The 27,700-nt window shown below is 53.2% G+C and overlaps 1 protein-coding gene across 2 annotated transcripts; it reads left to right on the top strand.

Moving 5' to 3' along the window:
• The first annotated feature begins 994 nt into the window (after positions 1-994).
• PDLIM4 (PDZ and LIM domain 4) lies at positions 995-15,871 on the top strand. 2 transcript variants are annotated; one of them, XM_032336784.1, is made up of 7 exons: positions 998-1,193; positions 6,132-6,283; positions 9,993-10,074; positions 14,419-14,600; positions 14,807-14,970; positions 15,304-15,421; positions 15,553-15,871. In XM_032336784.1, the coding sequence occupies exons 1-7, from the start codon at positions 1,101-1,103 to the stop codon at positions 15,755-15,757; spliced, it is 996 nt and encodes a 331-aa protein (XP_032192675.1). In that variant the 5' UTR covers positions 998-1,100; the 3' UTR covers positions 15,758-15,871. The 2 variants fall into 2 exon arrangements, with proteins under 2 accessions (XP_032192676.1, XP_032192675.1); XM_032336785.1 differs by lacking the exon at positions 15,304-15,421 and having other exon boundaries at positions 995-1,193; positions 15,553-15,623.
• Positions 15,872-27,700: the final 11,829 nt, after the last annotated feature.

Raw genomic sequence — 27,700 nt, 5'->3', positions numbered from 1 at the left:
GGGCCTCCTCAGAACTGGGGGGGGGGGGGGGCGGAAAACCCAAAGCAAACAGTGCTAACCTGAGACAGCCAGACACAAAGTGTTTAGGAGAGCCCAGTCATGGAGCCTACAAGGGCCATTCAAGGACATCCTTGGAGGACAATGGCTGAGAGTGAAGACCACCAGGAAGGGCCTCAAGCGAAAGCCTGCCCACAATTCCATGCCCCTCAAACACATCACTCCCCTCCAGTGATGCAGCTACTACCCCAAACCACCTAAGCAGCTCCTTTTCTGGGAAGCCTAGGGAAACAAAAAACCTTTCAAAGGAGGACGGGAAGAGGACATGGCCCCAGAGGGGAAGGAGTGAGTGACACCTGGAAGGACAAGACACCACCCTTCTTCTAGACTCAAGTTGGGGGCCACTGCTTCCAGAAAGACCTCCTGACATCCCAGAATGAGGCTGGGGACCTTTCTGTTCTCACCCCATACTTGGCACTGCCTGCTGTCATCCTGGGGCTGTGTCCCGGGCCCAGGCTTCCTCAGGCAGGAGGCTCCTCCTCAGGGCTTGCTGTTCAGAGAACTCCTCGCACCAGACCGTGGGGTAGAGAGGCATGTTTGTCTGCCAGGACCTTAAGGAGTTTTCGGAGCAAGGCACGGCCCCATCCCCCATCTGGGCCGCCCCCCCACACACTCGCTCCCCTAGTCCCTCATCAGGCTGGGGCGCCGCCCGGTAGATGCGACTTCAAAGGTCCTGTGCCTGAGCTTCCGCGGCCCATGTCGGGTCCGTGGCCCTCAGAGCGAGGCCAGGGCAGGATCCCCGTCGTCGGGGCTGTGCTAGTCCCGGGGTCTCCGCGACCGCGCCAGGGGTGCGGGGCTGTAGGCACTGGAGCCAAGGGGCGGGTCCTCAGAGCCCCCCGAAGTGGGCGGGTCCGGCTGGCCGCGGGGCCAATCCGGGAGCGAGGGGAACGGGGGCGGGGGCCGGGTGGAGCGGGGTTCGGGGGCGGGCGGGCCGGGGGCGGGGCGCGGCGTCCAGGCGGCGGCGGCGGCGGCAGCGGTGGCGGTGGCGGTGGCGGCGGCTCCTCAGTGTCCGGCTCAGGCTCCGGCTGCGGCTCCGGCCCGTGATGCCCCATTCCGTGACCCTGCGCGGCCCTTCGCCCTGGGGCTTCCGCCTAGTAGGCGGCCGGGACTTCAGCGCACCCCTCACCATCTCGCGGGTGAGTCCGGCGGCCACGGGGCGGCGGGGAGGTCTTCGATCTGAGACCCTGTCCTCGCGGTCCACCCGAAACCCAGATCCCCGACGTCCCTGAGGTTCGAAAGCCAAAGAGTGGCCTGGGCGACACATGGCCTCTGGAGGCTTCCAAGCAGGGCAGTACTGCCCCAACCCCCTCTCTCCCTGCGCCGGGCCTGCCTGTCCTATCCCTTGAAGGAAACCCCCACCCCAGTTCACACACCAGCCTCCGTGCTGGTCTTATTTTGGGGGAGTTGCTGCAGGCCGGGGAAGGAGCTCACTGGGCCAGGGGTCTGGACAGATCTACAGAGGCCGGGAAATTCTGCTTAAACTGAACCCAGCCTGAGCATTTGGGGCAAAATGACTGAGAACCCCTTCTCCTATCAAAGGTCCCTGCCAGTAGAGCTGGGTAACCCCAGGGAGGTCTGGGGTCCTCTCTGAATATGAAAAGGAGAAGATCCATTCACTTCCTCACTCTAGTTTTGGTCAGACTCTCATCTGTGACCTCAATTGTCCTAAGGGGAAGTGACCAAGAGAAATTCTGGGCTTCCAGGGGAAGGAGAGACTTGACTGTGAGGTTTTGAGACCCCTCCGCACAAGACCACACAAGGCTAGGGGCCAGAATAACCTCGGCCCAGTTTCTCTGATTTCCAGGGCCATGCATTGCCCCAGGCTTAGGACAGAGGAGAAAGAGGAGTGGGCACAGCCCTGCGGGGGTGGCTAATCTGGGGACAGAGGAGCTGAGGAAGGGATTCAGGCCCTGTCAGAAGGGGTGCCCAGTCTCAGGGAGACAGGATCCTGGTCTGGCTTCAGGGTTCCTTAGTTTGAAGGGCTAAAAAAGGGAGTCAGACTCTGCCTTTGGGGATCTCAGACTAGGGGACAAAAGAGGACAAAACCCAGGTCCTGCCCTTGAAGGGTCTCGCTCTGGAAGGAAGAGCAAAGGGACCTGGGGCCATTTGAGGACCATCCTTTATACACACACAGGCTGCCTTTGGAGGCCTGAGTCAGGATAACTGAGAATCATCTTCACCCACTGTGTTGCCACCTCTCTCTGTGGAGGCTGGACCAAGCTGGCTGGGCTTTCAGAGGTTTCTTTCTGCTACTTGGAAGTGAGTGGGTACCCTGTGGAGTAAAAAATCACGGAATCCCATTTCTGGGGACCAGGGTGACAGGCAGGCCCAGCTGTCCTGGGAGACTTCCCACATCTGCCCTTACCCCATGGCCACCAGGTTCCTGGGGCTAAGTGAGGTGGGCCTTCAACACATCTTTCATCTCCCAGGACATCAACACAGCCTTTCATCTCCCACTTCCCTGAGGGGGACTGCTGTGTGTGTGTGTGTGTGTGTGTGTGTGTGTGCGCGCGCGCGCGCACGTGCGCCTCTGTGTCTGTCTGCATGTATGCCTTGCTGTGTGTCCGCCAAGGCGGGCTGGTGGGGGTGCTAGGCCAGCCAGCAGTCCAGGCACCCTGGGCGTGAGGCCGCTGACAGGCTCAGTGGCGGCGGCTGACGGCCACAGGCGGTGGGGAGCAGAGACATCTGTTGCCCACGCGGCTGCTGGCCCGTGGAAGAAAGGCCTCCACACGTCACAGTGGCAGCAGCAGTGGCGGCCTTGTTTGGAGCTAACTGGGATGCAGGCCCCTGGCCGGCAGGCAGGCAGGCTGGGAGAGGGTTTGCCAGGAAGAACCCCCTCCTTGTCCCCCAAAGTCATGCGGTAGCAGCTCAGGCCTAAGGAACCAGGATGCCTGAGCCTGGATTTGGGGGGGATCTGGGAAGATCTTTGAGGCTGGGGAGACACAGGCCACAGCTTGCCCAGCAGGTATGTTAAGGGCAGATCTACAGACACGGATGATGTGTGAGAGTGTCTTTACCAAGGGGGCTCAAGACCCAACCTCTTCCATGCTTCTAGAGCCATGTCCCCCCACCCCCTACCCACCCTGCTGTGAGGACAGCCACACTCAGAGACAGGGATGAGGCTGGCTGCCTGGCGGAGCTACGGCCTTACACCTTCAGCCCATGAAGCCTGGCGGAGGCCCCAAGAACCCTGGTCTGGGCTTCTTCCCCTATGAACTACAGTGATTGGCGGCCGTGGCTGAGCGTCCATAGCATTCCAGGCCCCACCCTAATTTGTGCTGGTATCAGCTCCCCACCACCATGTGCTCAACCCACTGTGGGGGCTTTTTGCCCTGATTGCCTCAGATAGTCCTCACAAGAGCTCTTAACAGTAAGGGCTCCCCTGGGCTCACATTATAGATGGGGATACTGAGGCTCAGAGAGGCCAGGGTGCATCCAGAGAAGCAGAGCAGGGACAGGAATCCAGGCCTGCCCGGCACTTGCTGTGACTATACAGGACAATATGTCCCCAGACTCTGTGACTTCCAGTCCACCACAGTGTCTAGGCTGGGCAGAGTGGAGCAGGGGCCGGGAATGTACAGGGGCCGGGAAAGCTACAGGTGAGGAGCCTGCTTTGTGCAACTGACCTCGCTGTACCCCTCTCCCTTCCTTCTGTCAATTTATCCTGCATTCAGCAGCCAGAGGGAGAGGCCTGAGTTAAACTGTGTCCTGTGACTTCCCTGCTTAGAACCCTCCATAGTTCCCAACCACCCAGGAGAAATGACAGCTTCTTACCTGGGCCTACAAGACCCGCAGGTCAGGTCCCTGCTTCTTCTCTGACTTTTCTCCCACTCTCCTCTCACTAATGATGCTTCAATCCCAGAAGACTGCTTTTATTCTCTCTCCGAGTGAGCCATTATACATGCTGACCTTTTTACCTGTGATACTCTCTCTCCCCTAGGAGAGTCTCTCCCCTCACTCCCTTTCTTCAGCAAATCACACAGGGGTTAGTGGATAGACTTGGAACCAGCTGGCTTGCAGTGAAATCCTGACTCTGCCATTTATCAGTTGAACATCCTTCTGCACTTCTCTGGACCTCAGTTTCCTCACCTAAGAAATGGGCTTTCCTGGAGGACTGAGAATGCTTATAAAGGCAGTTGGGAGAGTCACGGTTTCCTGGCTTCATGCCCTCTCTGACCAGAACTCCCCGAGCTAGTGGAGCTGGCAGAGTCCCAGCCACCCCTGCTTTCAAGAACTTCCTCCACCCACAGGGGCCTGAATGCACCCCTTGTCCTGGCTGAGTCATCGTGCAGCTAGCCACCCCCCTGAAGAAGAAGACTTCTCTCCAGCATGGGGACTGGGGCAAGGTGCCCCTTCCCCCTAGCCTCCCTTACTTCATTTCTAGGAATGAGAACAGCCTTTGTCTCATCAGGTGGTTGAAAAGTTGCCATGAACTAGTTATGGGTAAAGCACTGAGCCCAGGCCATGTCACAGAGCATGTGTCCACGAAGGAGAGGGACCTGGAGCAGGGCCTTGAGTGGAGGGTGGGATAATGCCTAGTAGGTCCTTCCCCCAGGATGATAGGCTTGTGCAGGTGCCCAGGCCCTGTGGATGAGCATTCGTGGTGGGCTGGTTGCTGAGGGGGCCATGCTCCAGAAAAATATTCCTTGGGGCAGCCTATTTCAGGGCGGGCCAGCTTCAGCGCTGCCCACACCAGGATTCCAGCCAAGGAGCTGCCAGCACCTCGGCTTTGTCCACTCACTACTGAAAACTGGATAGGCTGAGCCTAGCTGGGCTTTCAGGAGCTCCCAACTCCAGCAATAGGAATGGGGTTGCTGGAAGCTCTTGAGGATACCACTGGAGAGGCCGGGTAGGAATGAGGGCACTTACACTTTGGCTGATTCAGTTGATACAGCATGTGACTTTGATCTTACAGTTGTAAGTTTGAGCCCCATATCAGGCATAGAAATTACCGCAAAAAAAAATTTTTTTTTTTAATAAGGGGGCCTAAAGTTTCTTTCCAAAGGTGGTACTGGGACTGGGGAAAGGGTGAAGAGTGCCCTGTTGCCTGAATTCCTCTGGGCTCCTTACTCTGGCCTCTCTGTTAGCCTATCCTCAACCCCATGTGGCCCTCGTCAGGGCACCAGCATTGTAAGAAGCTCCAGATATGGACACCATTTGCCTGGAGTCAATAGTAGCACTGGGGTGGCCTGATAGAGTGTCTGTCCTGCTGATGAAGTGGAGGTCAAATAGCGACTCAGGAGTGCAGTCAGGCAGGCAATGGGAAGTACATGGTCCTGGACTTGCCTGGGGAGGTGATGACACAGACCCAGAATGAGGCGCTAACAATGTTAGGGGAGCAAAGTGGTAAAGGGGTACACAGAGGACTATGAGAGCCCAAAGAAGAGGTTCCTAGGGGAAATGCCTTCTCTGCTAAGATGTGAAGGTGAGAAGGAAAAAGCTGGTAATTAGGGTTTGAGGTCAAAGGAAAGAGTGTTCCAGCTAGAAAGACGAGTATCTGCAGAAGCATGGAGGTGAGAATTATCTGGGGCTGTCGGTAGCACCTGGATATTCAGTTGGTCTGGATAGAGTGTGGGGAGGTGGAGGTGAATGTGGGGGTTAGGGATGAAAGGAAATGAGTAGGGAGACAAGGAAATATCGGGTTAAGGGACTGCCATGCTGTGTGTCTGGGTAGGGCCCTGACTATGTAGGGTATATGTGACATGTCCATGCTTTGTATGTATCTGGGAGCCTATGTGTCCCCGAGTATCCCTTGCAGGTCCGTGGGCACATATGCAAGCGACAAGAGTTGCTTGGGACTGGGACATCCCACTTGTCCCAGTCCCAAGGAAGGCCCGGTTACATGCCCTCATACCCCAGAGGTCCTTCAGGTGTTGGAATTGGGGGTGTTTACAACAGAGGCTGTGGCAAGACCACATGGGAACTCAACCAGTCTTGGGGCTGGCCCATCCACAGGTCATGTGGGCAGAAGGGCTGCACAGCCCAGGTTCTGAGGTTGGAGGAGGTCCAGGCCCGAGACCACAGCAAGGCCACATAATGGCCGATGCCCAGTCCTCTGGCTTGTCCCTTTACAGGTCCATGCTGGCAGCAAGGCTGCACTGGCTGCCCTGTGCCCTGGAGACCTGATCCAGGCCATCAATGGGGAAAGCACAGAGCTCATGACGCACCTGGAGGCGCAGAATCGCATCAAGGGCTGCCACGACCACCTCACACTCTCTGTGAGCAGGTATGCACAGGGTAGGCTGGCCTGGGGCGCGGGGGGTGGAATGAAGGGGAGGATAAGTCAGGAATAGCCAGCATCCTCAGAGAGCCAGGCTCCACACAGCCTCTCTGCCTCAGCTCCATGGCACCCCAGTCCTAGGAACTAATGCTTTCCCAGGGGCGTGACAGACACTGTTTGGAGAGGGTGGTGCTTAAGAAGGAAAGAGGCCCCATGTTAGCTCAGGACTGGAAATCTGTTGAGGGACTTATGGGAGGGGACAGGCAGCTCAAATCAACGATGAAATAAGACCTTGGGCAGCCTCTGGGGATGGGGGCAGTGATTTCAGTCTTCCCACCCCTGAGTGAGTGATCCTTTTGCTGATCATTTCAAAGTGGTTTCTTGTTCCACACCTCATTTAACCTTTAGACCTGCTTGATAAAATGGAAGCTGGGGTGGTCCTCATATTACAGAAGAGATAGCTGAGGCCCAGAAAGGTTAGTGGGTGCCTAAAGTTCCTCAGCAAGGGAGTGGGAAAGCAAAGCTTGTCCTCAGGTGTCTCTCACTCCTAGGAGTGGCTGCCACCACTCTTGCCCCCACAAGGCTGCCCTGCCTTGGCTGGCGCCACCATGCCTCATGCCTCTGCAACAGATTCTGATTCAATCTGGATGCTAGGGACTGTATCATGCCATATTGCCTACATGAAGGGGGAGGATTGGGGTTCCCCAGGCCGTGTGTGTGCCTTATAAATGATCTAGGATGGAAGGTCCACCTGAGGTGTCCCTAGCCCCAGTCAGGCACTAGGTCTTGGTTAGCTCTAAAGGCAGGTGGCCAGGTCCTGGCTGAGTGGGATCTCCCTTCCCCCTATCTTGCTTGGATCCAGAGAAGTCAGACAGAACTGCTTAGCTCTGCCACGTTCACTGCTAACAGGGACTTTCCATGACCCTCCTGTGGACGTGTGTCAGCAAAGTTTCTCCAAACCACAACACGGCTAACTATGCGTTAGAGCTGGCAGGGCTGGGAGCCATTAAACATGTTAGGAAGGCTTCTGAGAGCCTCCATGTGCGTCTGGCCTGGTTGTGGGTCCAGGTTGGGGTCAGGACCCCTGACTATGCTCTTGAAGCTGAGTGCAACTCCAAGGGCAATGGGCCCTGGCCTGGGAGTTCAGCAGAGCTGGTTCTAATCCAGACTCTGTGGGATCTTAGGTACACCAGATGACCTCTATGAGCCTGAGTTTTCTTCTCCACCAAACAGGATCATATTCATCACCCTCTCCCAGACTGAGGTATAGTCTGGCTGGGGGAAACATCAGCACTGCTCTGCCCACGAGTGGCCTCTGCGGCTGCCCCACTTGGCTGGTTTCCTCGGCCCTGACTCACCTCCGGCCTTCATTTTGCATTGCTAAAGAAGGGAAGCCTAGTAGTAGTGGGGTGGGGGAGGCAGTGGGAGCTTGTAGGGGGCCTGAGTCAGGAGGTTCCCAGAGGGAATGATGTCAAGGGAGGGTAGCAGGATGGGGGCAGGGTGGAGGTTCCCTTTCCTTCCTTCCTTCCTTTCCTGGTCATTTGTTCCAAGCCAAGCATGGATGGAGCCACAGAGTCCCCTGATCTGTTCTACTCTGCCCCCGAATGCTGCCTGGCCATGGACTAGGTGAGAGCATACTCTCTACTATCACAGATCTGGGTTCAATTCCCAGCTCTGCACTGGAGAACTGTGGTGTCCTCCAGCAAGTGATTTAATCTCAAAGTCCTCAGTTTCCTCAGCTCTAAAATGGGACCATCTTATGATTGGGAGATTAAATGCTTATGATGTACTGGGTTTGCTTAGGGTGAAAATCTGGGGTCCTGTCTTCCAGCCCCCACCTCCTAGTGCTCACACATGCAGATTCTGAGAAATTAAGAAGGCCACCTTGACCCTCTGGGCTAGCATTTCTTCTGGGCACCATCCACAAGGCCTCTGACCCTGCTCTCTGACCTTCCTGCTAGGACAGGACCTATGCTCCACAGACCCCCCTCAGCATGGTTTCTGTGGAGGATCAACCTGTTGAGCTGACTGGAGAGAGCTATTCTGTGCCCCTGCCCACAGAGTTTGACCCAGACCAGTTCCCTGCTTATTTACAGAGGGGTCTAACCCTCCACAGACTTCTCCACAGGAAGAGAAGTGAAGGAAGGGCCCAACTTTCTTGCTATACTTATTTTGTTTAGAACTCAGAGCCAGTTATCCAACAATCCAAGCTAACCCATACTTTCTGGGCATGTTCTCTAGGCCCAGAACCTTTCTGGCATCGGCTCCAAACCCAGGCTTCTGAGGAGGTCTGTGTTGCCCATTGTATATGTTACAAGATGCAATTACATGGCCCACCCTTGGGCTGTCGTTTTGCTTAAAGATGGTAGATGCTGCCACCTGTCCAGCCTGAAGTGAAGGCCTATGGATGGAGATTGAATAAGCCTTCATTCTGATCTGCTGCCTTGGGCTACGCTCTTTGCTCTGGGTACTTTGTGCACTCTGATCTCCAGACCACAGGCTTGTACTTTTCTTCTGGGCAGAACTTCAGGGGAGTATAAGGTCGTCGTAGCCACATGTGATGTCCTAGACTGATCCCATCAGAGTTCTGAGCTGGCGGAGGCCAAAGGTGGAGCTGTGAGTTAGGGCAGTCACCGGGAGCCTGGATGAGAGGCTGGGGCCAGTGGGGATGGTGTTGCCCTCGGGCAGCAGAGCCTTGGTGGCACAGGCCTGCAGAAGGCTCTGGGGGAGAGAGGCTAGTCTGTACCGGCTTAAGGAATGGGCCATGGTGAGGAAGTGTAGAGGGAGTGTGGTCTACATGTGTAGACAGATAGTTAAAAATCCTTCAGTGAACTGCAGGGAGAGAGGCCGTGTTGAGCAGCTGGCCCAGTGGTGAGTTCTTGGAAAGCCCCAGGAGGCCTTTTGAGGTGAAGGGGGACATTATTCCCCTTTGGTCTAATGGGTCTCCCTTCACACCCACCTGTCAGTCCAGGGTCCATGCAACCTCCTGGCTTGCCTCCTCACAGGGCTACTGAATGGCAAGACTGGGCCCCAGGCCTGTAGTCTTTCAGCCCCGCCAGCCCCGCCTGCCCCACTTATGGCAGGTTTATGATGTTTTTCTCCCTCCTGAGTGGTGTTTGGCTTTTGGTTTCTATGGTGAAGCAGGAATTTCCTAATGGCCTGTTTCCCATCTGGGCTGGGCAGACATTGGTGATGACTCTGCCGGCAGCAAGAGGGGAGGCGCACCCCTCAAAGCCTCTATGTCACCTCCCCTAGAGCCCAGGGATGCTTGACCTCCAGGCCAGGCCAGAGGCTGTGGATGGAAGAGGATAAGCAGATGGGCTCCTCGCTGATCCACGTGTGAGGCCTGGCACGCCCTGCTATGAGCCCGCCTTCTTTTTTGCTGAGGCCACAGAGAGGGTGAAAAAGTGGGGAAGTTGAAGGGCTTCTGTTGCATCCTGTCTGGGAATGAGACCAGAGAGGCCTGGAGCAGCTGGTGAGGATGGAACACACAGCCCCGCCCTAGGCAGGTGGCAGATCTCGAGTTCTGTCTCCTCGCTACAACAGCTACCATCTGGTGCAGGGGCAAGTGCTGCGGTGGTGGCTTCTGCCATTCAGGGTGCCAGGCCTGGTCCTGGGTGGCTCTGGGCCCCGAGCCCACCCCCTCTTAGCCATGGTTCCAGTCATGGTAGGCACAGTAAACAGATCTATCTGACCATCCTAATTCCTGTCACAGACCTGAAGGCAGGAGCTGGACCAGTGCCCCAGAGGACAGCAAGGCTCAGGCACAGAGGATCCATATTGACCCTGAGGCCCAGGTATGTATGGACACCACCTGGCCTGGCCTGGTTCAGAGCAAGCCCAGGGCAGAGGGGCCAGGCCTGCACTAGATGTCTTGCTGTCTAGCTTTCAGATGCCCAAACCAGAGACTGAAGCAGCAGACTTCTCTGGGCCATGTCCATGCCCCATCCTGTGCTCCCCAGGTGATAAACATCTGCTGGGGGCTCTGTCTGTACTCTAAATAGTCCTAGATTCTGAGACAAAGATACTTAGAATGGGCAGGAACGGGGCTAGGCCTTGGCTCAGGGCTACCTCACCCCCATCGCCCTAGCTGGGTTTCACTCTGGTGCTTAGTGATGCCAAACCAAGAGGAAGTCACTGGCTTGGGGGCTGGGTCGGGAAAAGCTGTAGGCTGTGGAATGACCTCAGGCTGTTTGGGTATTCTTCTGTCTTATCTTAGCCTTGGGCACCCACGTGGCTAGAGCCAAACTCAGTCCTCAAGACTGACCTTAGAATATAAGGCACTTCGATGCCCTAAGGCTGAAGTTTTCTCCTGGCTGTCCTGTGATTGCACCCAGCAGACCTCAGGCCACAGTCACCTTTCCACATTTGACAGGAGTCACAACTATGATACTGTCTTCAAAGAAGGGTGGGGGGCAGGAAGGAGCTGCTCTAGGGCCTCATTTTGCCATGGACATGAGGGGTAGCCAAGGGGGCAGGGCTGAGGTATCCAGAGCCAGCTCAACATCCCTGGGCTACAGAGTTTGGAAAAGGTGGAGATTGGACTGCTCTGTGATGGAACCAGAACTGTGGGACTCAAAATGTGGGGCCATGGCCATCTAGGCCTGCTTGTGTCTACTTTCTTGCCATGGAGGCTTCCCTGTAGAGAAGGCCATCTCCCTCACCCTTTATCCCAATCCTCTCGTTCTGGTGTTTGTTCCTTAACTTACTTTTGCTGGAATCTTGGAGGCCAGATGCTTACTACATGCCAGAGAATGCCCATTATGAAAAGGAAGAGGTACTTAGCAGTTCTGGAATGGCAGAAGCCAAGGGCCAAAGGAGTCCAGAGTAGGCACATGGTTCACCTAAGCGTTCAGAGAGGGCTTCCTGGAGGAGGAAGTATCCAAGCCAAGACCTGCAGGACTAGGAAGAATCCGGCCAGCAAAGAGGCATGGAGAAAGGCAGTGTGCAAGGAAGCACATGCAAAGCCACAGAAGTGAGACTGTGCATCACAGGTTAAGAAAAAAACAAGCTCCTGTGGGTGGGTGTTAGGGCAGAGGCAAGGGATGAAGTGATGGGGCAGAACCACAGTCTTTTGGCTTCCTCTGTCCAGGACTTCAGCTGTCCTTGCACAGATTCGTAGCCACGCTTGTGTCTCCACAGCGTGACCTGGTCCAAGGGGCCAGGGGTGAGCAGAGGTTGACAAGTCAGCCAGGCTTAACGCAGGTCAGGCAGAAGGCAGCAGCATTGTGTAGGCCCCCAGCACACCTGTGAGGCCAGCTGTCACGTGTGAGTGCAGGGTGGATAGGGCAAGAGCGCCTGAGTTTTGGAATCTGAATCTCAGCTCTAGTCCATCCTTCAGGAGGGGCTCAGGGCCAGGGCGCCTGGGGATGGTAGGCTGGAGAGCAGCTGCCCCTGCCCCCACAATTTCCCTTACTGACCTCTTCAAAGGCCAGGCTGCCAGTGACTCGCTCAGGCTGGAGTCAGAGGGATTTTCTCTAAGCAACAGGGCTGCCCCTCAGCTGCCATCCCCCTCTTGTGCTTAAAAGTCATGAGCTCCATGGGTGGTGACAGAAACACCCCCACCCAGCCTCCACAAGGCTGTGTCCTCAGTAACACAGACACAGGGCCCATTGTCCCCACAGTGCTCCCACCCTCTGCCTGCAGTGGGCAGTGGGTGGGCCCAGCCAGAGACTTCAGAGGAGAAAACCACAGTTGGCCCTAAAATCAGCACAAAATACCCTGGCATGCACCCCCGATGCAAATAGGTTTTGCAGGTCATGTAGGGTAATAGGGGACCCTTCTTCCCTCGGGCCTTACCTATATGGGAACACAAGAGGCATTTGGTCCAGCCCAGGGCAGAGGAAGGGTGACAATAAGGGAAGGTTTCATGGAGAGGATGGCATTTAAGCTGAGAACCAGGTAATGTGTTAAAGCAAGCCGGGTAGAGCAGGCAGCCCTTGCACACTCATCCTGTCCTCTCCAGACTGGCAGGGAGCTGGGCTTTGGCCTCCCGGAGTTGGCACCTCATCCTCTGGAGTCAATGCCCACCTCCCAGGGTGCGTCCCAGGATTTTTTTTTCTTTAAATATTTTATTTATTTATTTGAGAGTGAGCAGGGAAAGGGAGAAGCAGACTCCCCACTGAGCAGGGAGACTGATGGAGGCTCGATCCCAGGACACTGGGATCATGACCTGAGCTAAAGGCAGGTGCTTAACCGACCAAGCCACCCAGGTGTCCTGAGTGTCCCAGATTTTGACCACGGTCACATGAGAGCTGATGAACAAGCAGGCAGTTACCCCCATTCTGCTGATTTTTCCACTGAGGCTTCAACAACCAAATCAAACAGCTGGCGTGTACTCAGAGATGGGGAGCACGTGGCACCAGGTGCACTACACACAAAGTGGGGGACATCCAGAAATAGGAATAAGAACTCAGGAATGCCCATGACAGCCCAAGCATCAGCTGTGTGCCAGGCACTATGCTAAGTGCTTTGCATGCAACTGTCTCATTTTATCCCCACAAGGAACTTGGGATGTAGAGACCATCACATTCCCCCATTTAACAGATAAAGTAACAGATTCAGAGAGATGATAGAGGTGTGGGACTCACACCGAGACTGAGATCACCATGTGTGTCCTAACTACTGAGTTTAGACCGAGAGAGGCAGCTGCATGGGTGGCCCTGGAGGGAGCACTGGCTCTGATGACCCTGCAGTGGACTCCCACACCCTCCTGGGTGAGTGAGGGCCTCCTTCCTCCAGGACCTTCTGACTCCCCTTCCTGTCCCAGCCTCCTCCTTACCAGGCCCAGCCCTGCCCCCACAGCCCACGGCCCATCTGGTCCCCATTATAGGCCAGGCCAGCCTTGCCTGCCCGCCTGCCCTACAGACACATGTGCAAAAGTGCTTGGGTTTCTCAGGGGCTTTTGTTCAGCCCAGTGGGGAAGAGGGTTTTCCTTCTGTGATTGCCTCACTGATGGGGCCCACCTGGGCAGCAAGACCCTCCCCTTTGTCTGTGGAGGTGAGGGAAATGGGGCACCACCCCACTCAGTGGCTGGTTTGCCCATTCCCCAAGCTCCCAGCCAGCTCCGAGGCTGCAGAAAAAGCGGGGGCAGTCAGGACAAAGCTCTGCAGGCTCCCCTGTGCCCCAGTGCTGGAGGCTGCCTGAATCCCGCACAGTCTCTGAGTATCTACAACTGTGTCTGTGTAATTAGGTGTATGTCGGTGAACTGGCTAGACCTTGTGTGTTGTCTTCGTATGTGTGTTTGTGAAAGTTCTCATGAGAGTGTGCGTGCCTCTGTGTGCCTGCAAGCCAGGGGCAGCATAGCCCTGGACTCTACAGAGACGAAGATCCGCAGTCCCCATTCAGATCCACACCCATGGAGATATGGCCCTTTTCTCCCGAGCTGAGGAGACATGGTCAAGGCATTTCCCCCAAATGTTTCAGCCTAGGGCACCAGGCTGGCCATAGAGTAGTAGGGTGGCGAGCCTTGAGCCTGGGCCAGCCACTGGCCCTTATCTGCTTTGCCTGTAGAAGGCCACACATACTGTCCTGCGGAGCATGAAATGGAGGCAAAGGGACAGGCCTGAAGGGGGCTAACCTCACAACGATGCCTCTGAACCTCAGTCTGCCCCCCAACTCCATTGTGTGCTTTGGGCACACAGTGATTGATGACTTTTCCTGGTTGCAGGATGGGGCTTGCTTTTTCATGTTCCCAGCTACAGGCCCGTACAATACCCAACACAGTTCTGACAGATGAGAAGGCCTGGCATCAGGAGCATCTCTGCAAGGAAGCCACAAACTCTGCTCCAGTCACGCTGGCCTTAAAAGGTTACTTGGAATGGTCGTGCCCCAACACCATCCGTCACAGGCACTGGTAGTCAGAATCACGACATGGTTCATGTGCCAAAGTTGAGTCTCAGGCACGTAGGTTTTTGTGTCTGACTTTCCACAGCCATTTCTCATCACTTTTGGGGTTGAACTGGGCCCAAGTTGCAGTCCTTCCCTGGCTGGGCACCACAGCCCAAAGATGCCAGAGCAGGGGTAACCAGCCAACATCCCAGAAGGCCTGGCATAGCAGGGCAAGGATGGAATGTATAAGGAAGGGCCAGAAGCCCTATCCCAGATGGTTTCTCAGTGCCTCAGGCTTCTGTCTCTCCTAGGATGGCAGTCCAGTGACCAGCAGGAGGCCCTCAGCCACCGGGATTGGGCTAGAAGATGGCAGGCCAGGCCTGGGACCTCCTTATGGGCAGCCATCTCACCTCTCATTCCATCACAATGGCAGCAGCAATGAGGCCACCTTACTGACCCAAATGAGCACCCTGCATGTATCTCCACTTAACAGGTAGTACAGAGAAGTGGCCTTTGAAGCCACACCCAGATCCCACCTTAATCCCAGATCTCTTCTCTCACTGGGTCACATCTTGACCCCTGACACTTAATCTTTGGGTCTTGGCTGGTTTCACTCTGAAAAACCTCACCAGACTCCTGAGCTGGCAGATGGAAGGCTGGTGCCACAACTGTGTCCTTTGGTGCATCTCTTTTGCCCAGCACGGACACAGCCAGAGGTCTCCCACGGAGCCGTGACTGCGGAGTGGACCTTGGCTCAGAGGTGTACAGGATGCTGCGGGAGCCGGCTGAGACCTTGACTTCGGAGCCCAAGCAGTCAGGCTCCTTCCGCTACTTGCAGGGCATGCTGGAGGCCGGGGAGGGCGGTAAGACTCCTGCCATCTTGCCCCACCTGCGTAACCACTCCCTCAGGTGCCCTGAAGAGTGCCGCCCGGCCCCGCCCCTTTGCGACCCCACCCCCTTCCTGCATCCCAGCCATCTACCCCAGCCTCTTCTCTTCCAAGCGTCCCACACTCCTCGCGGCGCCTCTGTCCGGATTCCCACTCCACCCCCGTCGCGGCTCCTCCCCTCTCCAAACCTCGTCCCCAGTCGCTGTGCTGGTGGTCCTGGAAGCTGGGTCCATCCCACACCGCGAAGAAGTGAAGTTCTCTTTTCTGACCTCTGCACCTGGCTCATGCCGCTTGCGCTCCGGCTTTCAGGGGAGCGGCCTGGGTCCAGCGGTGCCCGCAACCTCAAGCCCACGGCCAGCAAGCTGGGCACTCCGCTGAGTGGCCTGCAAGGACTGCCCGAGTGCACGCGCTGCGGCCACGGTATAGTGTGAGTACCCTCCCCTGCTTCCCCTATCCCCACCCCTGGCACTCCCCTGGCCCCGCCTGAGGCCCTGGATGGGAACATGCTCCCGAATCCGTCAGTCGCCAGAAGCCTTCCTCTCCCGGTTTTCCCATCAGGGGCACCATCGTCAAGGCGCGGGACAAGCTCTACCACCCCGAGTGCTTTATGTGCAGCGACTGCGGCCTGAACCTTAAGCAGCGCGGTTACTTCTTTCTGGACGAGCGGCTCTACTGCGAGAGCCACGCCAAGGCGCGCGTCAAGCCACCCGAGGGCTATGACGTGGTGGCAGTGTACCCCAATGCCAAGGTGGAGCTCGTCTGAGCTGCTCCCAGAACTTCCCGTCCCCGCTTCTGCTTTTAATGCCACCTCGCGGCCCGTGTAAATACGTGTTTGCCCCCTGCCTCTCTTAATAAATTCCCTCTGTTCAGCCTTGAACATGTCAGTGCCTCTGTTCAAGTGCCAAGCATGTTCTGGGCACTGGGGGCATTGGTGAGCAACACAGGCGCTGTGCTGTCTCAAGGAGGCCACAGCCTAGATGGATGGCAGACATAAATCTCAAGGAGCAGTCATAAGGAGGTGAGATCTGGGGTGCCACGCCAAGGGGTTGGACGTCGGTGGAATCAGGGAAGGTGGAGACAGGGAAGGTGTCAGCTGAGAACTGAGTGATGAGGGAATTGCTCTTCAGAGTGAGGAACTTTGTGTGCAAAGGTATGACAAGGGCGAGTCCAGACTGGAAAGGTCCCATCTGGCCATGAGCAGAGCCAGGGCAGCCCCTAGGGCGCACCGTGGAAAAATCACCGGGACTGCCACGGACGGTAATCTGACTCCTGGCTTTGGCCCCCGCGGCGTTCTCACGGGTTTCTCCCCGTCTGCTTTCCCGCCCCCTGCCCACTTTATGCTTGCCCAGACCCCATTTCTTTCCCCTTCCCCTTTTTCCCCAGCAGGGGGAGCGCTTTGAGTGTCGGGAAGGGGCAGTGGGAGACGAGAAAAGCCGAAGCAAGGCGAGAGGAGGCGAGGCGAGGCGAGGCGGGCGGGTTGGGGGAGAGGCAAGATAGGAAGAGGGGCCTAGGGCCGCACCCTTCGCTTAGCTCCTATCGCCAAAGCCAAGGGTAAACACACCCCTTCTCTGAGGCCTGGCGGTTTCAGGGTGATGAGGTGACCTGGAGCCTTTCACTGCTCGGTTGCACAAGCAGGCACAGGCTCGAACTTATTAAAAATATAAATGGTTATCAGAGTTGGTGAATTACGGCTGTTCACACACAACAGACTGTCCCAGACTCCAGGTCACACGGATCTGTGCTCTCCACAGCGAGCTCCAGGCTGGAAGCAGCGTCATTTACTTAGTCCGGGTTTATTTAGGGAGCCCGAACTAATGAACATTTGTGCTATTTTCAATTTTGTACTATCGCAAACCACAAAAGACTTATCAGTTCACACTCTTACCATAAGCGCACGACAGTAGCCTTTTCCTTCATGCTCTTGCCAACACAGGATATGATCTTTTTTTTTTCTTTTTGGCAATCTGATAAGTAAAAGAAGATATGTACTTGCTTTAATTTGCACTCCTCTGATTACGATTATGCGCATTCATTCGACGAATATTTCTTGTGCTTGCAGTTGAGCGCTGACTGAACAGTGCGGAATAGGATGGTCTTCTCTCTCCAAGAGTAGTTCTTGCATGAATTGCCCTAAACCCTTCACTCATTTTCTGAGGCTTATTTAACTTCTTGGGACGCCTGGGTGGCTCAGTTGGTTGGACGACTGCCTTCGGCTCAGGTCATGATCCCGGAGTCCCGGGATCGAGTCCCGCATCGGGCTCCCAGCTCCATGGGGAGTCTGCTTCGCTCTCTGACCTTCTCCGCTCTCTGACCTTCTCCTTGCTCATGCTCTCTCTCACGGTCTCTCTCTCAAATAAATAAATAAAATCTTTAAAAAAAAAAAAAAAAAAACTTCTTAGTGATAGGACCTTTTCATATTTTTTAAGAATCTCTGTTCCTGGACTCGATTCCACGGACACCATCGCATTGATTTAATTACTACTGTTGTAGAGTTTAGTATGCCAGTCTCTCCTATTTGTTCTTCATTTACAAACTTGTCAAGGCTGCTCTTGAACATTTCCAGTTGTCAAGCTTTAGACTCAGTGTGTCAAGCTCTGGAAGAACAAACCAACCAACCTTTTTGAACTGTGACCCTGTCTCTACACACTCACTTGGTAAGAACTGCCCTGTCCCGAAGAAAGCTGTGATCCGTGCTTACTCCGCATTTTTTCAGGGGTTGTGTACGTAATCTCGTAATTTTTACTTCTGCTTGCTTCTCGTAGACACCGTGTTTCTGCTTTAAGTCGTTCTGAGAGGCGCGTTCCGAAGACTCCTCCCAATGACTCCTCCCCTCCCGGAGGGCGCAGAGGCCGGAGCAGCGGGCAGGTGTCCCTTGACTAGTGAGGCGAGAAGAAAAAGGGCTGGAGTCCAAGGCCCGGGTCCTGCGGATGACCTCGGGCGCCCCCCCCCCCCCGCCCGTGTCTCCTTCTGCTTCGCGAGGGGTCAGACGGTGAGCAGGGAGGCCGAGTCTGAAGCTCACCGAGTATCCCTCCCGGCCGCTGGGGCCGCGCGTGTGCGCATGCGCACACACGCTCTCGCACCCTCTCTCTCCCGCCCTCTAAGGCCCTACGGGAGTCGGGTGGAGTGGTGGAGGCTTCTGCCTTTTCCTTCCCACCCAACCTCGCCCGCGGACCAGGTCCCGGCCCCATCCCGTCCGAGGCAGGAGCAGAAGGGATGACAGGCAGCCAGGGAAGCCATTAGGCGCAGGAACAAGCGGAAAAATAAATACCTGAGCCAGAGGAAGGGAGGCACCCACGGCTTAGCGAGGATCAAACTCGCAGGCTCGGCTCCCCACTCCCACCCGCCGCTGTGGATCCACCAGGCACTTGGGCTAGCCTTAATCCCGGGGTACACAGGGAGTGACTGCGTCACAAGTTTTCTGTGACCCAGGGTCCCAGTTCTGAGACAGGGCAGCAGTCCCTCAGGAGGAGACACAGATTCAGGACCACCTGGCCCAGACCCAGGGCTCATGACTGATCCAAACTTGCCCCTCTCTCAGGTTCTTACCTCAGAGACCTTCAAACGAGATTTGGGTATCATCTGCACCCTCACCCAGGCATCACATCCTACCCATCACTGTGTCTGGGGTACTGCTTCCTAACCATTTCTGGGATCTATTTCAGGGCAGCTGGAGCATTCTCCCACTCCCTTGTTTCAGGGACCTCTTCAAGGCCCCCACAGCCCTCAGGATCGAGTCCCTGATCTATCAGTTGTAGGCCTAGCCTTTCAAGCCTCTCTGACTCATGTTGCTGACTGCTTGGTCTCATTTCCTCTGCTACATCATACCATCCTGCCTTTTCATACCTCTCAGATCTTCCCTCAAACTCAAAATGTCTTTATTCTTTCTCCTCCATCCAGCAAACTTCTACTCACTCTTCAAGGCCCAACTCCACTGCCCCTATCATCCACTCCCTTAGAACAAAGCCTTGGTCCACACATCCCCAGGCAGAGTAAGTAATTCCCATCCACACCCTTCCATACCTACCCCATGCTTCTGGGCACAACCTATTACCTCCTTTGTCAGAGCTTGGATCAGACCTGCGTCTGTCCTACCCGGACCTAGGCTGCGAAGAGCAGCACCCCACACCCCTTCCCCTATACACACACACACACACACACACACGTTCTAGGCCTCCATGCCTCCCATCATCTTCCTCCTGACTTTGCTGTACTTGTTTCTGCTGGCATACTTCCTAAAACTCGCTGGGAAGGCAAGGTCTAGAGGACAACTATATCCCTCTTATATTCTCAGCCTCCCTCTGGCATCCTTAGTCTCAACTCATTCATTCAACTAATTATTTGCTAAGAATCTACTATGTTTAAGGCATTGTGCTTCATCTGTGGAAAACATTTTGAGCAAATATAAAGTAAGTACAGATTATAAGCACTGCCATAAAAAAAATAAATCAGATATTACAGTAGAGAATTAGTGAGCCCTTTGTATAGAAAATTGAGAAAGACTGCACAGTTAAGGTGACGTTTAAGCAAAGACCTGAGGTGATAAGGGAGCATCTGTGTGGGTATCCAGGGAAATTGCATTGCAGGCAGAGGGAGCAGGAAATACTGCTGCGTGGGGGCAGGGGGAGGAGGTGTGTGCTTGCCATGTCCTAAGAACAGTGAAGAAATGGCTGGATTAGTGTGAGTGATATGCCTAGGAGGGGTAGATGAGGCCAAACAGATGTGGGGGCAGTAAAACTGACTGTGGTTGACCCTGTAAGCCATAGGAAGGACTTCGGCTCTTACTCTGAGATGAGAAGCCAGAGGAGTGGCCTGACCTGGACTTTTATGTTTTAACCAGGATCACTCTGGCTACTCTATGAAGAATAGACTGTAAGGGGCAAAGGTGGAAGCAGGGAGACCAGTTAGTAGGCATGACTGCGTTCATCTCTAACTAATCCCTAACTAGCCCATTTCCCTCTGCCTTCATAGCTCCAGCTACAGTCCAGGCCCCCAAATTCTCTTGCCTGGGTGCTGTAATAGCCTCCTGCTTAACCTTTCTGTCTTTTGTCTGGTTCCTCAATCCTTTCTCCACACAACAGCAAAGGGAGCTTTTTTTAAAATACAATTTTGATTACATCACTCTTGTCTATTAAAGCTTCCATAGCTCCCCATTGGTCTTTGGACACAGTCTAAACTCCCAATCCCAGCACACAAGGTCACACGAGGTGCAGCCCCTGCCTATCCCTGCTGACATCCCTGCCTCGTGTCTTGACTGCAGTCATGCTGACCTCTAAGTTTAATTAGAGCTCATCAAGCTCTCCTCCAGCCTCCTACAGCCTTCCTGGACTCTCCAAGGAGCTTGAGATGAAAATGGAGTCCTTCGTTTTAGTTCTCTGTGTAACAAGCTTTGTTTGCCCCACCTTTATCCTTGAGATCCAAAGAAAGGGCTAAGGGCAAGAGAAATGTCACTTCATGCCAGCCCTCCCTTCCAGTCTAAGGACTGAGCCACTCCAGGGGGCATAATAGTCTGACTCTGAGCTCATAGCCAATGAACAACTAAGTTGGGGGATGTTGTGACCAGCACTGTGATGCCCAGATGATTAGGCTGGGGTCCCAGAGTCCCTCTGCCCACCTGGGGAGCACCCTGCTCCCTCCTTGGCCTCTGGGTCTCCCTGCCTAGCTTACCTACACTCTGGCTCCATCTTGGGCTGTGCACTCTTACCCAGGGTAACAGCTTCTTGCCATTGGACCCCAGCTATCCCCTGACTTGTCTCCACAACTTTAGATAATTTCCTGATGTATCATTTTCCCACATAATATTCAGTATTTTTTCATACACTATTCTTCGGCACCTCTCAGTGGAGGTGGAAGTCTAAATAGGATTGAGGGTAATAAAGGGGCCTCTCTAACAAGCAAGGGCTATCCTCCTGTGCCCTCTCTACCACGACTGGGAAATTCTATTTGAGTCCCCACAGAAATCAAATTTCTTCTTTGCTCCTATCTAACAAATGATTTGCAACCACTTGTGGAGAGGCTGCCAGAAGCCTCACCTAATTCCTTAAGGTCTGGAGTCGGCCCTAGCCATGCAGGCTCCGAAACCTGACTGACCAGGTTGAGGGGTCTGTCTCTGCAATTGGACCTGGTAGCCAAGCTCAGAGGTTGACGTACTTCTGCCCACACACATCTGCACCAAGAAAGGCAGCAGTAGAGGACACTCAGCGGTTGTCCAGGGCACTGTTGGCCTACGGGCATGTTTCCATGGGCATTTAGAGCACAGTCACAGACTTAGAGAAAGATAAGTGGGCTGGATAATAGCTCTCACAAGAGCTGATGTTTCCCAGGCCTTCATCCCGGAGTCCTTGGTGAACTGATATTACTCTTCCTTAATCCTTATTCACATCAGTCTGAAAGGAAGTTATTCTCCACATTTTATGGATGAGCTGAGAAATGTTGAGAAACTTGCCAGTGTCACATACTGACTAGTTAATCTTGATGACAAGGGCACATAGGACAACTGCAAGTACTCAACTGCCCTGGAGAACATTGCCTGCCCTACTAATCTCGTGACTCCAACTAGGTTACTTCTGAAGGGTGCTAATCTGTCTCTGCTTGGTAGGTCTCCAGAAGGCCAGAGTGCAGTCTTCAGACTGATCTTCTCCTCACCCAGGGCTAAGCTTCCAACCCTCCATGGAGCATGAAATGATATAAGTTGGGCTGAACCAAGGTGACCCCTGAAGTTTTGGGTCTGAGTGTAGACGAGGCTGGTGTCCACAACATCTCATCATAAATTGTGGCATGCGTGAACCCAACCCCATGCCTCTTTCTGGGGTCAGGTCATGATTTATGCTAAACAGCTGTTGGCTACTCACCAGCTCCTCAGTGGTTCTTGGCACTACTGAGAGAGGAGCTGGGAATGGCCCCCTCCAGCTCCCAGGGCTCTTGCTGTGACTGCTGGAGCCACCCTCATCACTCACAGAGAGATTCCTGGGTGGGGAGCAGTCTCTTGCCCCCAGGCCCTCAGGCCATGCTTCCTCATCCTATGTTCCTGTCCCTCTCCTGACTGTCCCTGAGGCACCCACTACCACAAGGCTCTGGCCCAACTCCACCCGTCCTCTCCAGAAGCTCATTCTCTACAATGGCTTGGGTTGTTTGGGCTGTGTAATAGCTAGACCCCTTCCAAACTGCCCCTGCCATCCTTTTGTAGTCCCACCTCGAGCACAGCGTTTGGTCTGGGATGACAGAGAACAAAGGACAGCCTAGCCCAGGCAAGGGGGAGTTCTTCCTCTAGGATCGATCTGAAAGCGACTATCCTGCTCGGACTCCATTTAGGTTTGTTTACTTCCCAGCACCCAGAGCCACCTCCATGGCAGATTTCCACTTATCCCTGCCAGATGCCCAGCTCTCCCATCAATTATCTGAGTCTGCTTGCAGCCAGGCACAAGTCCCTTGTGACGGGACCTCTGCCATCATGACCACTCCCAAGTAGGTATCTCCAGCCCAGACCTCTGACTGGCTGTACATGTCTACCCCGACATCCCAAGGACACCTCAAACTCAAAACATCCCAAACCCATCTCACCATCTTCTCTCAAACCTACTTTGACTCCTATGCTTCCATTTTAGACAGAGCCAACACCCCAGATCAGGCATGTTCCCTTCCTCCTCTCCCTCCTTATACCCACATCCAGCGGGTCGTCAAGACCTGTCCTGGCACCACCTTCAGAGTTCCAGAATCCATCTCTCCCTTGGCCACCACCCCCATCACCCTCTCCAACCCCTGAAACAGTCTCCCTGGGGTTTTCTGCTTACATCCTAGCTCCCTTCCCTGCATTCTCAATTTGGCCACCAGAGGGAACTTTCTAAAACACAAATCTCATTAGGTTTTCCTTGGACTCTCCTTGGCCTCAGAATTAAATCTAACACCAAGTAACAGGAATGTTTAAGGTCAAGCACAGTGTAGCCTTTGCCAACCTTTCCAGACTCATTCCCCTGCCTTCCTCCACTCCTGGTGAGTGCTCACAGGGGAAGGGTCTGAGCTGGATCGGATTGTTCCGGTGCCCAGAGGTAACCCATGAAGCCACATTTGTCCACTGCAGACCCTCTTGGCCAGAAGGAGCAGAAGCAGGAGTTCATCTTATCAGCGAGGCTGCCGGGGGCCTGCCTCCCTCACACTCCCAAGCAGCACCCAGTGAAGGGCAGCACAGGCTGTGTCCTCCCGGCTCATACACAACTTGGGTGATGGAATATGACACCTCCCCCTCGCTGCTTCAGTCTGTCCGGGCCTAACGGCAGCCGCAGATGTCCAAACTGGCCTAGTCTCAATGTGCTGCTCACTTCCCACTTGCTGCTCCTGGGTGTCTCGGAGGCTGACGCATGGAATACATTCAGAAACCTGCTCAACACTCAAACGTGTGCCATCTGAAAGTGTGGGGAAGTTAACACCCAAAGCAGCACCCCTGAGCCCAGGAGGGATCGAAACCTATGGATAAATGTTGCCTACTTCTGAGGCTGAGATGGATATTTCTGAGACACTGTCCTTCAGTCTCCCACAACTGGGACAACCCTATGCTGCACCCTGTAGCTTTTCTTCTCTGTTTCACTCTCTTCAGTCCCTTACTCTTATTTCCGTATGTCCATTCCCAGATGGAAGACTGATTTTGAAGGGAGGGATTCTACAGCTGGAACACTCTCCTTTCAAACAGGGTTAAGGAGCCCATTACCGTTAGTAAGTAGGCTGGTAGTGATCCCTGGTACTACTGGGTGGCAAAACTCCCATTCATGGAAGATAAGAATGAGAGATAAGTGGAAAGTGAATCATTGACTGGCATCAGTGTTTTTGAACCAGGGGGTAATATAACCCTCCCCCCCTCCAGTGGACTTTTCTGATGCCTAGAGATATTTTTTAAAAAGATTTTATTTATTTATTTGAGAGACAGAGAAAGAACACAAGCAGAGAGAGGGACAGAGGGAAAAGGAGAAGCAGACTCCTCGCTAAGCAGGGAACCCGACAAAGGGCTCCAACCACAGAGATCATGACCTGAGCAGAGGGCAGACATTTAGGGTGCCTGAGTGGCTCAGTTGATTAAGCAACTGCTTTCAGCTCAGGGTCATGATCCTGGAGTCCCAGGATCGAGTCCCACATCAGGCTCCCTGCTCAGCAGGGAGTCTGCTTCTCCCACTGACCTTTCTCCTCTCATGCTCTCTCTCTCTCTCAAATAAATAAATAAAATCTTAAAAAAAAAAAAGAAGGCAGACACTTAGCCAACTGAGCCACCCAGTTGCCCCCAAATATCTGCTTTTCAAAAGAAAAATAGCTCTCTGCTACAGAAGACATGACCTTGCTCTGGAACTCTAGAGATCTATACTGAAATTCTTTTATTACAGCTTATCAGAGACCACCCAGCATTCTTATCACCAGGCACGACTGATTTTGCTGGATCATGTGAACCAAATGGCAGGGAACCTTGTACTATAGTTGAACACGGTGTAAAGCTCTCTCTTGCTCCGGACTTCACCCACAACTGGGAGCCTTCCAAGGCACCCAATAAATGTGTCAGAGTAGTATTCTCATCAAGCCCTATGACTTTATTACTAGTGGAGAGGACAGAGTACAACGACTTGACTTTCTCTTACGGGGAATCGCGTGGCATACTCCACACTACTGGTCCTCTGGTAACTTGCCATATTATTTAGAAACAAATTGCTAAAGCTATTAGCATGTGTATGTCTTACTAGGACATCTAGAGCACTTGTTTCTTCTTGCTTGTTAAGTCATATTAGCATTATGTCATCAATACAGTGGCTATCATGATGTTTTAGGGAATATCAAGGTAGCCAGTCACTAAGTACTATATTGTGACAGAGAATAGGAGAATTGACATAGCCCAGGGGCAAGAAAGTGAATATGGGAGTGCCTGGGTGGCTCAGTTGGTTAAGCTATCTGCCTTTGGCTCAGGTCATGATCCCAGGGTCCTAAGATTGAGCTCTACATCAGGCTCCCTGCTCAGTGGGGTATCGGCTTCTCCCTCTGCCTCTGCTGCTCCCCCTACTTGTACTCTTTCTCTTTCTCTTTCTCTCTCAAATAAATAAATAAATAAATAATTTGGAAAAGTGAATATGTACTGTTATCCATCCCACAGAAAAGCAAATCACTTTTGATTCTCCTTACTAAAGGATTTTGAAGAGAAAATCCATGATGTTGGTGCTACTCTCACAATTCCTCCCAGGATATGGTATTACTTCTCACTTAATAAAATGGTAAAAAATGTGGGCATGTTAGAGGCTTCTATTTGTCCCTACCTACCATAATGGCTCTTATTTAATAGGGCAGAGAGTAAATACTAAGTTCTTGATAGAACCTAGCTATCCCAGCTATTATGGACCAGGTATACACTTAGGGACTGCTACAATATGGATCTTTACATCCATTAGACCTGTTTGAATGAGAACTCCATTAACTACCTGGCTTTCATGAGCCTCCAGTCTAACTGGGGGACCATGATGGGGTTTCCCAAACCCTGGGAGCAAGGCTGGCTCATACTCTGAATCCAACAGCTCCAGAAAGGTCTAGGACTTTCCCTTTTCCCAGGCCAGAGTTGTTCTGGTAAAGGATCACCACTATAGACTGAACTGTGTCTCCCCCAAATTCATATGTGGAAGCCCTAACCCTCAATCATATTTGGAGATGAGGTTTTGGGGTACTAATTATGTTTAGATGAGATCATGAGAGTGGGGCCCTTATGATAAGATTAGTGCCTTTAGAAGAAGACACATGAGGGAGCCTATAAGAAGGTAGCCGTCTACAAACCAGGAAGAAGGCTCATGAGAAACTGAATCTGCCAGCCCCTTGATCTCGGACTTTCCAGCCTCCAGACACGAGAAATAAATTTCTGTTGTTTAAGCCTACCAGTCTGTGGTATGTTGTTATGGCAGCTTGAGCAGACTATGATAGCCACAGATCCCTTGTGGGAAGAGATTAGAGAAATAATTGTCGTATATACTTTTGGCAGTATAGGAAACTTGGCCTCCTTTTCAATCAATAGGCTCTGAGCCTATGAACTGGCCTACATCTGGGAAATTAATGAGAAAGTACTCTTTCCCATTGTGGTAGTATCCATCAGCCTTCTGCTTCTTAGTTTTCTGCTTTTGGAGGTGAGTTTGTTATACAAGTCAAGTAACACTTGGTCATCTGCCCATTCACTTAACTCCTAGGAACACTGTGGTCGATTAGCCCTCACCATCACATGGCTATAGGACCAAGCATGCTGGTTGCTACTTTGGTCTTGTAACAATCTCCACCTGCCTCTGATGATTGTGTCACCATCTAGCCTCTGCTCTTCTAGAATCTTATCCTCACTGACACTAGGAATCCTCACCTGTGTATTTTGTATTGCCTTAGAGAAGGGAGTATCTTCAGGACGTGCCTTGGGAATGCAATATGGTGATATATTCTCTGGTCTGGCATAATAAATACAATCTAACACTCTCACTCCCCTGAGCCTTCCTACTCCTTTCATAATCGGTCAAGAAAGTTCTGGCATCTCCAGCTTCTTTCAGTAGGCTATAATTGTGTCGAAAGAGCCATCTCGGAAGCAAATGGATATGTTTTTCTGTATTCTTGCTTCAATGTTAAACCAGCATTATGACAGAGTGTTCCTATGTTAATAAAGTCTCATGTTCCTACCAAAACATAGGGCTTGTTTTTTTTTTCTTTTCTTTCCTTTCCTTTCTTTTTCTTTTCTTTTCTTTTTCCCCAATAAGTATGCCACTTCCCTGTGGATCAGGGTCTATATTTCCCCACCTGGGCTGTGCTGAGACTTCACCATAGTTGTTGGTCTGGAGGCAGTGGTGGGGGGTGGGCAGGGGAGGATCTTAAAGAAGATAAGCATCATCTTTGGAGCCCCTTGCCTCTAGAGGAGTCTTAGCAGGGATTCCCATCAAGGAGAGGTTACTCTTATATAGGAAGGAGAAGAGAGCTGCTGCTGCTGCAGCTGCTGCTGAACTTGAAGGTTTAAGAGAATCCAGGAATTCAAAATGCCCACATTAATTGACCAAGTGTTTCTGTTCCATGTTTCAGGATTCTATGCATTTCCTATTAGGGGTATGACTTCGTCAGAGAACACCTATCAGGCCTGTGCATGCAGAGGTGTATGGGTGGACTCAGTTGGTTAAGCAACCAACACCCCCCCCCCCTTTTTTAAAGATTTTATTTACTTATTTGACACAGAGAGAGACAGCGAAAGAGGGAACACAGGCAGGGGGAGTGGGAGAGGGAGAAGCAGGTTTCCCGCTGAGCAAGGAGTCCCACGCAGGGCTTGATCCCCAGGACCCTGAGATCATGACCTGAGGCAAAGGCAGGTGTCCAATGACTGAGCCACCCAGGTGCCCCAGCAACCAACTGAGCAATTTCTGTTCAGATTATGATCTCAGGGTCATGAGATCCAGCAAACCCCCGTGTTGGGCTCCTTGCCAGGTGTGGAGCATGCTTAAGATTCTCCCTCTCCCTTTCCCTCAGCCTCTCCCACCAACCCCCCAACTCATGCTATCATGCTCTCAAGCTCTCTCTCTTAAAAAAAAAAAAAAAGCTGGGCATGCAGTCTTTTTATGTAGCTGTCCTACTCTTACAGTTAAATCAGTTAAATCCTGGATTTGATTTCCAGTACAATCTTCCCTGAGGCCGCAGGGAATTAGGGCCTTGTTAAGAGCAGCCATGGAGGTTTCCAGGCTTA

This window comes from Mustela erminea, chromosome 3 (genome assembly GCF_009829155.1).
Source record: "Mustela erminea isolate mMusErm1 chromosome 3, mMusErm1.Pri, whole genome shotgun sequence".
Taxonomy (NCBI): Eukaryota; Metazoa; Chordata; class Mammalia; order Carnivora; family Mustelidae; genus Mustela; species Mustela erminea.
The sequence above is the reverse complement of the archived record's forward strand: the minus strand, read 5'-3'. Positions and strand labels throughout refer to the sequence as shown.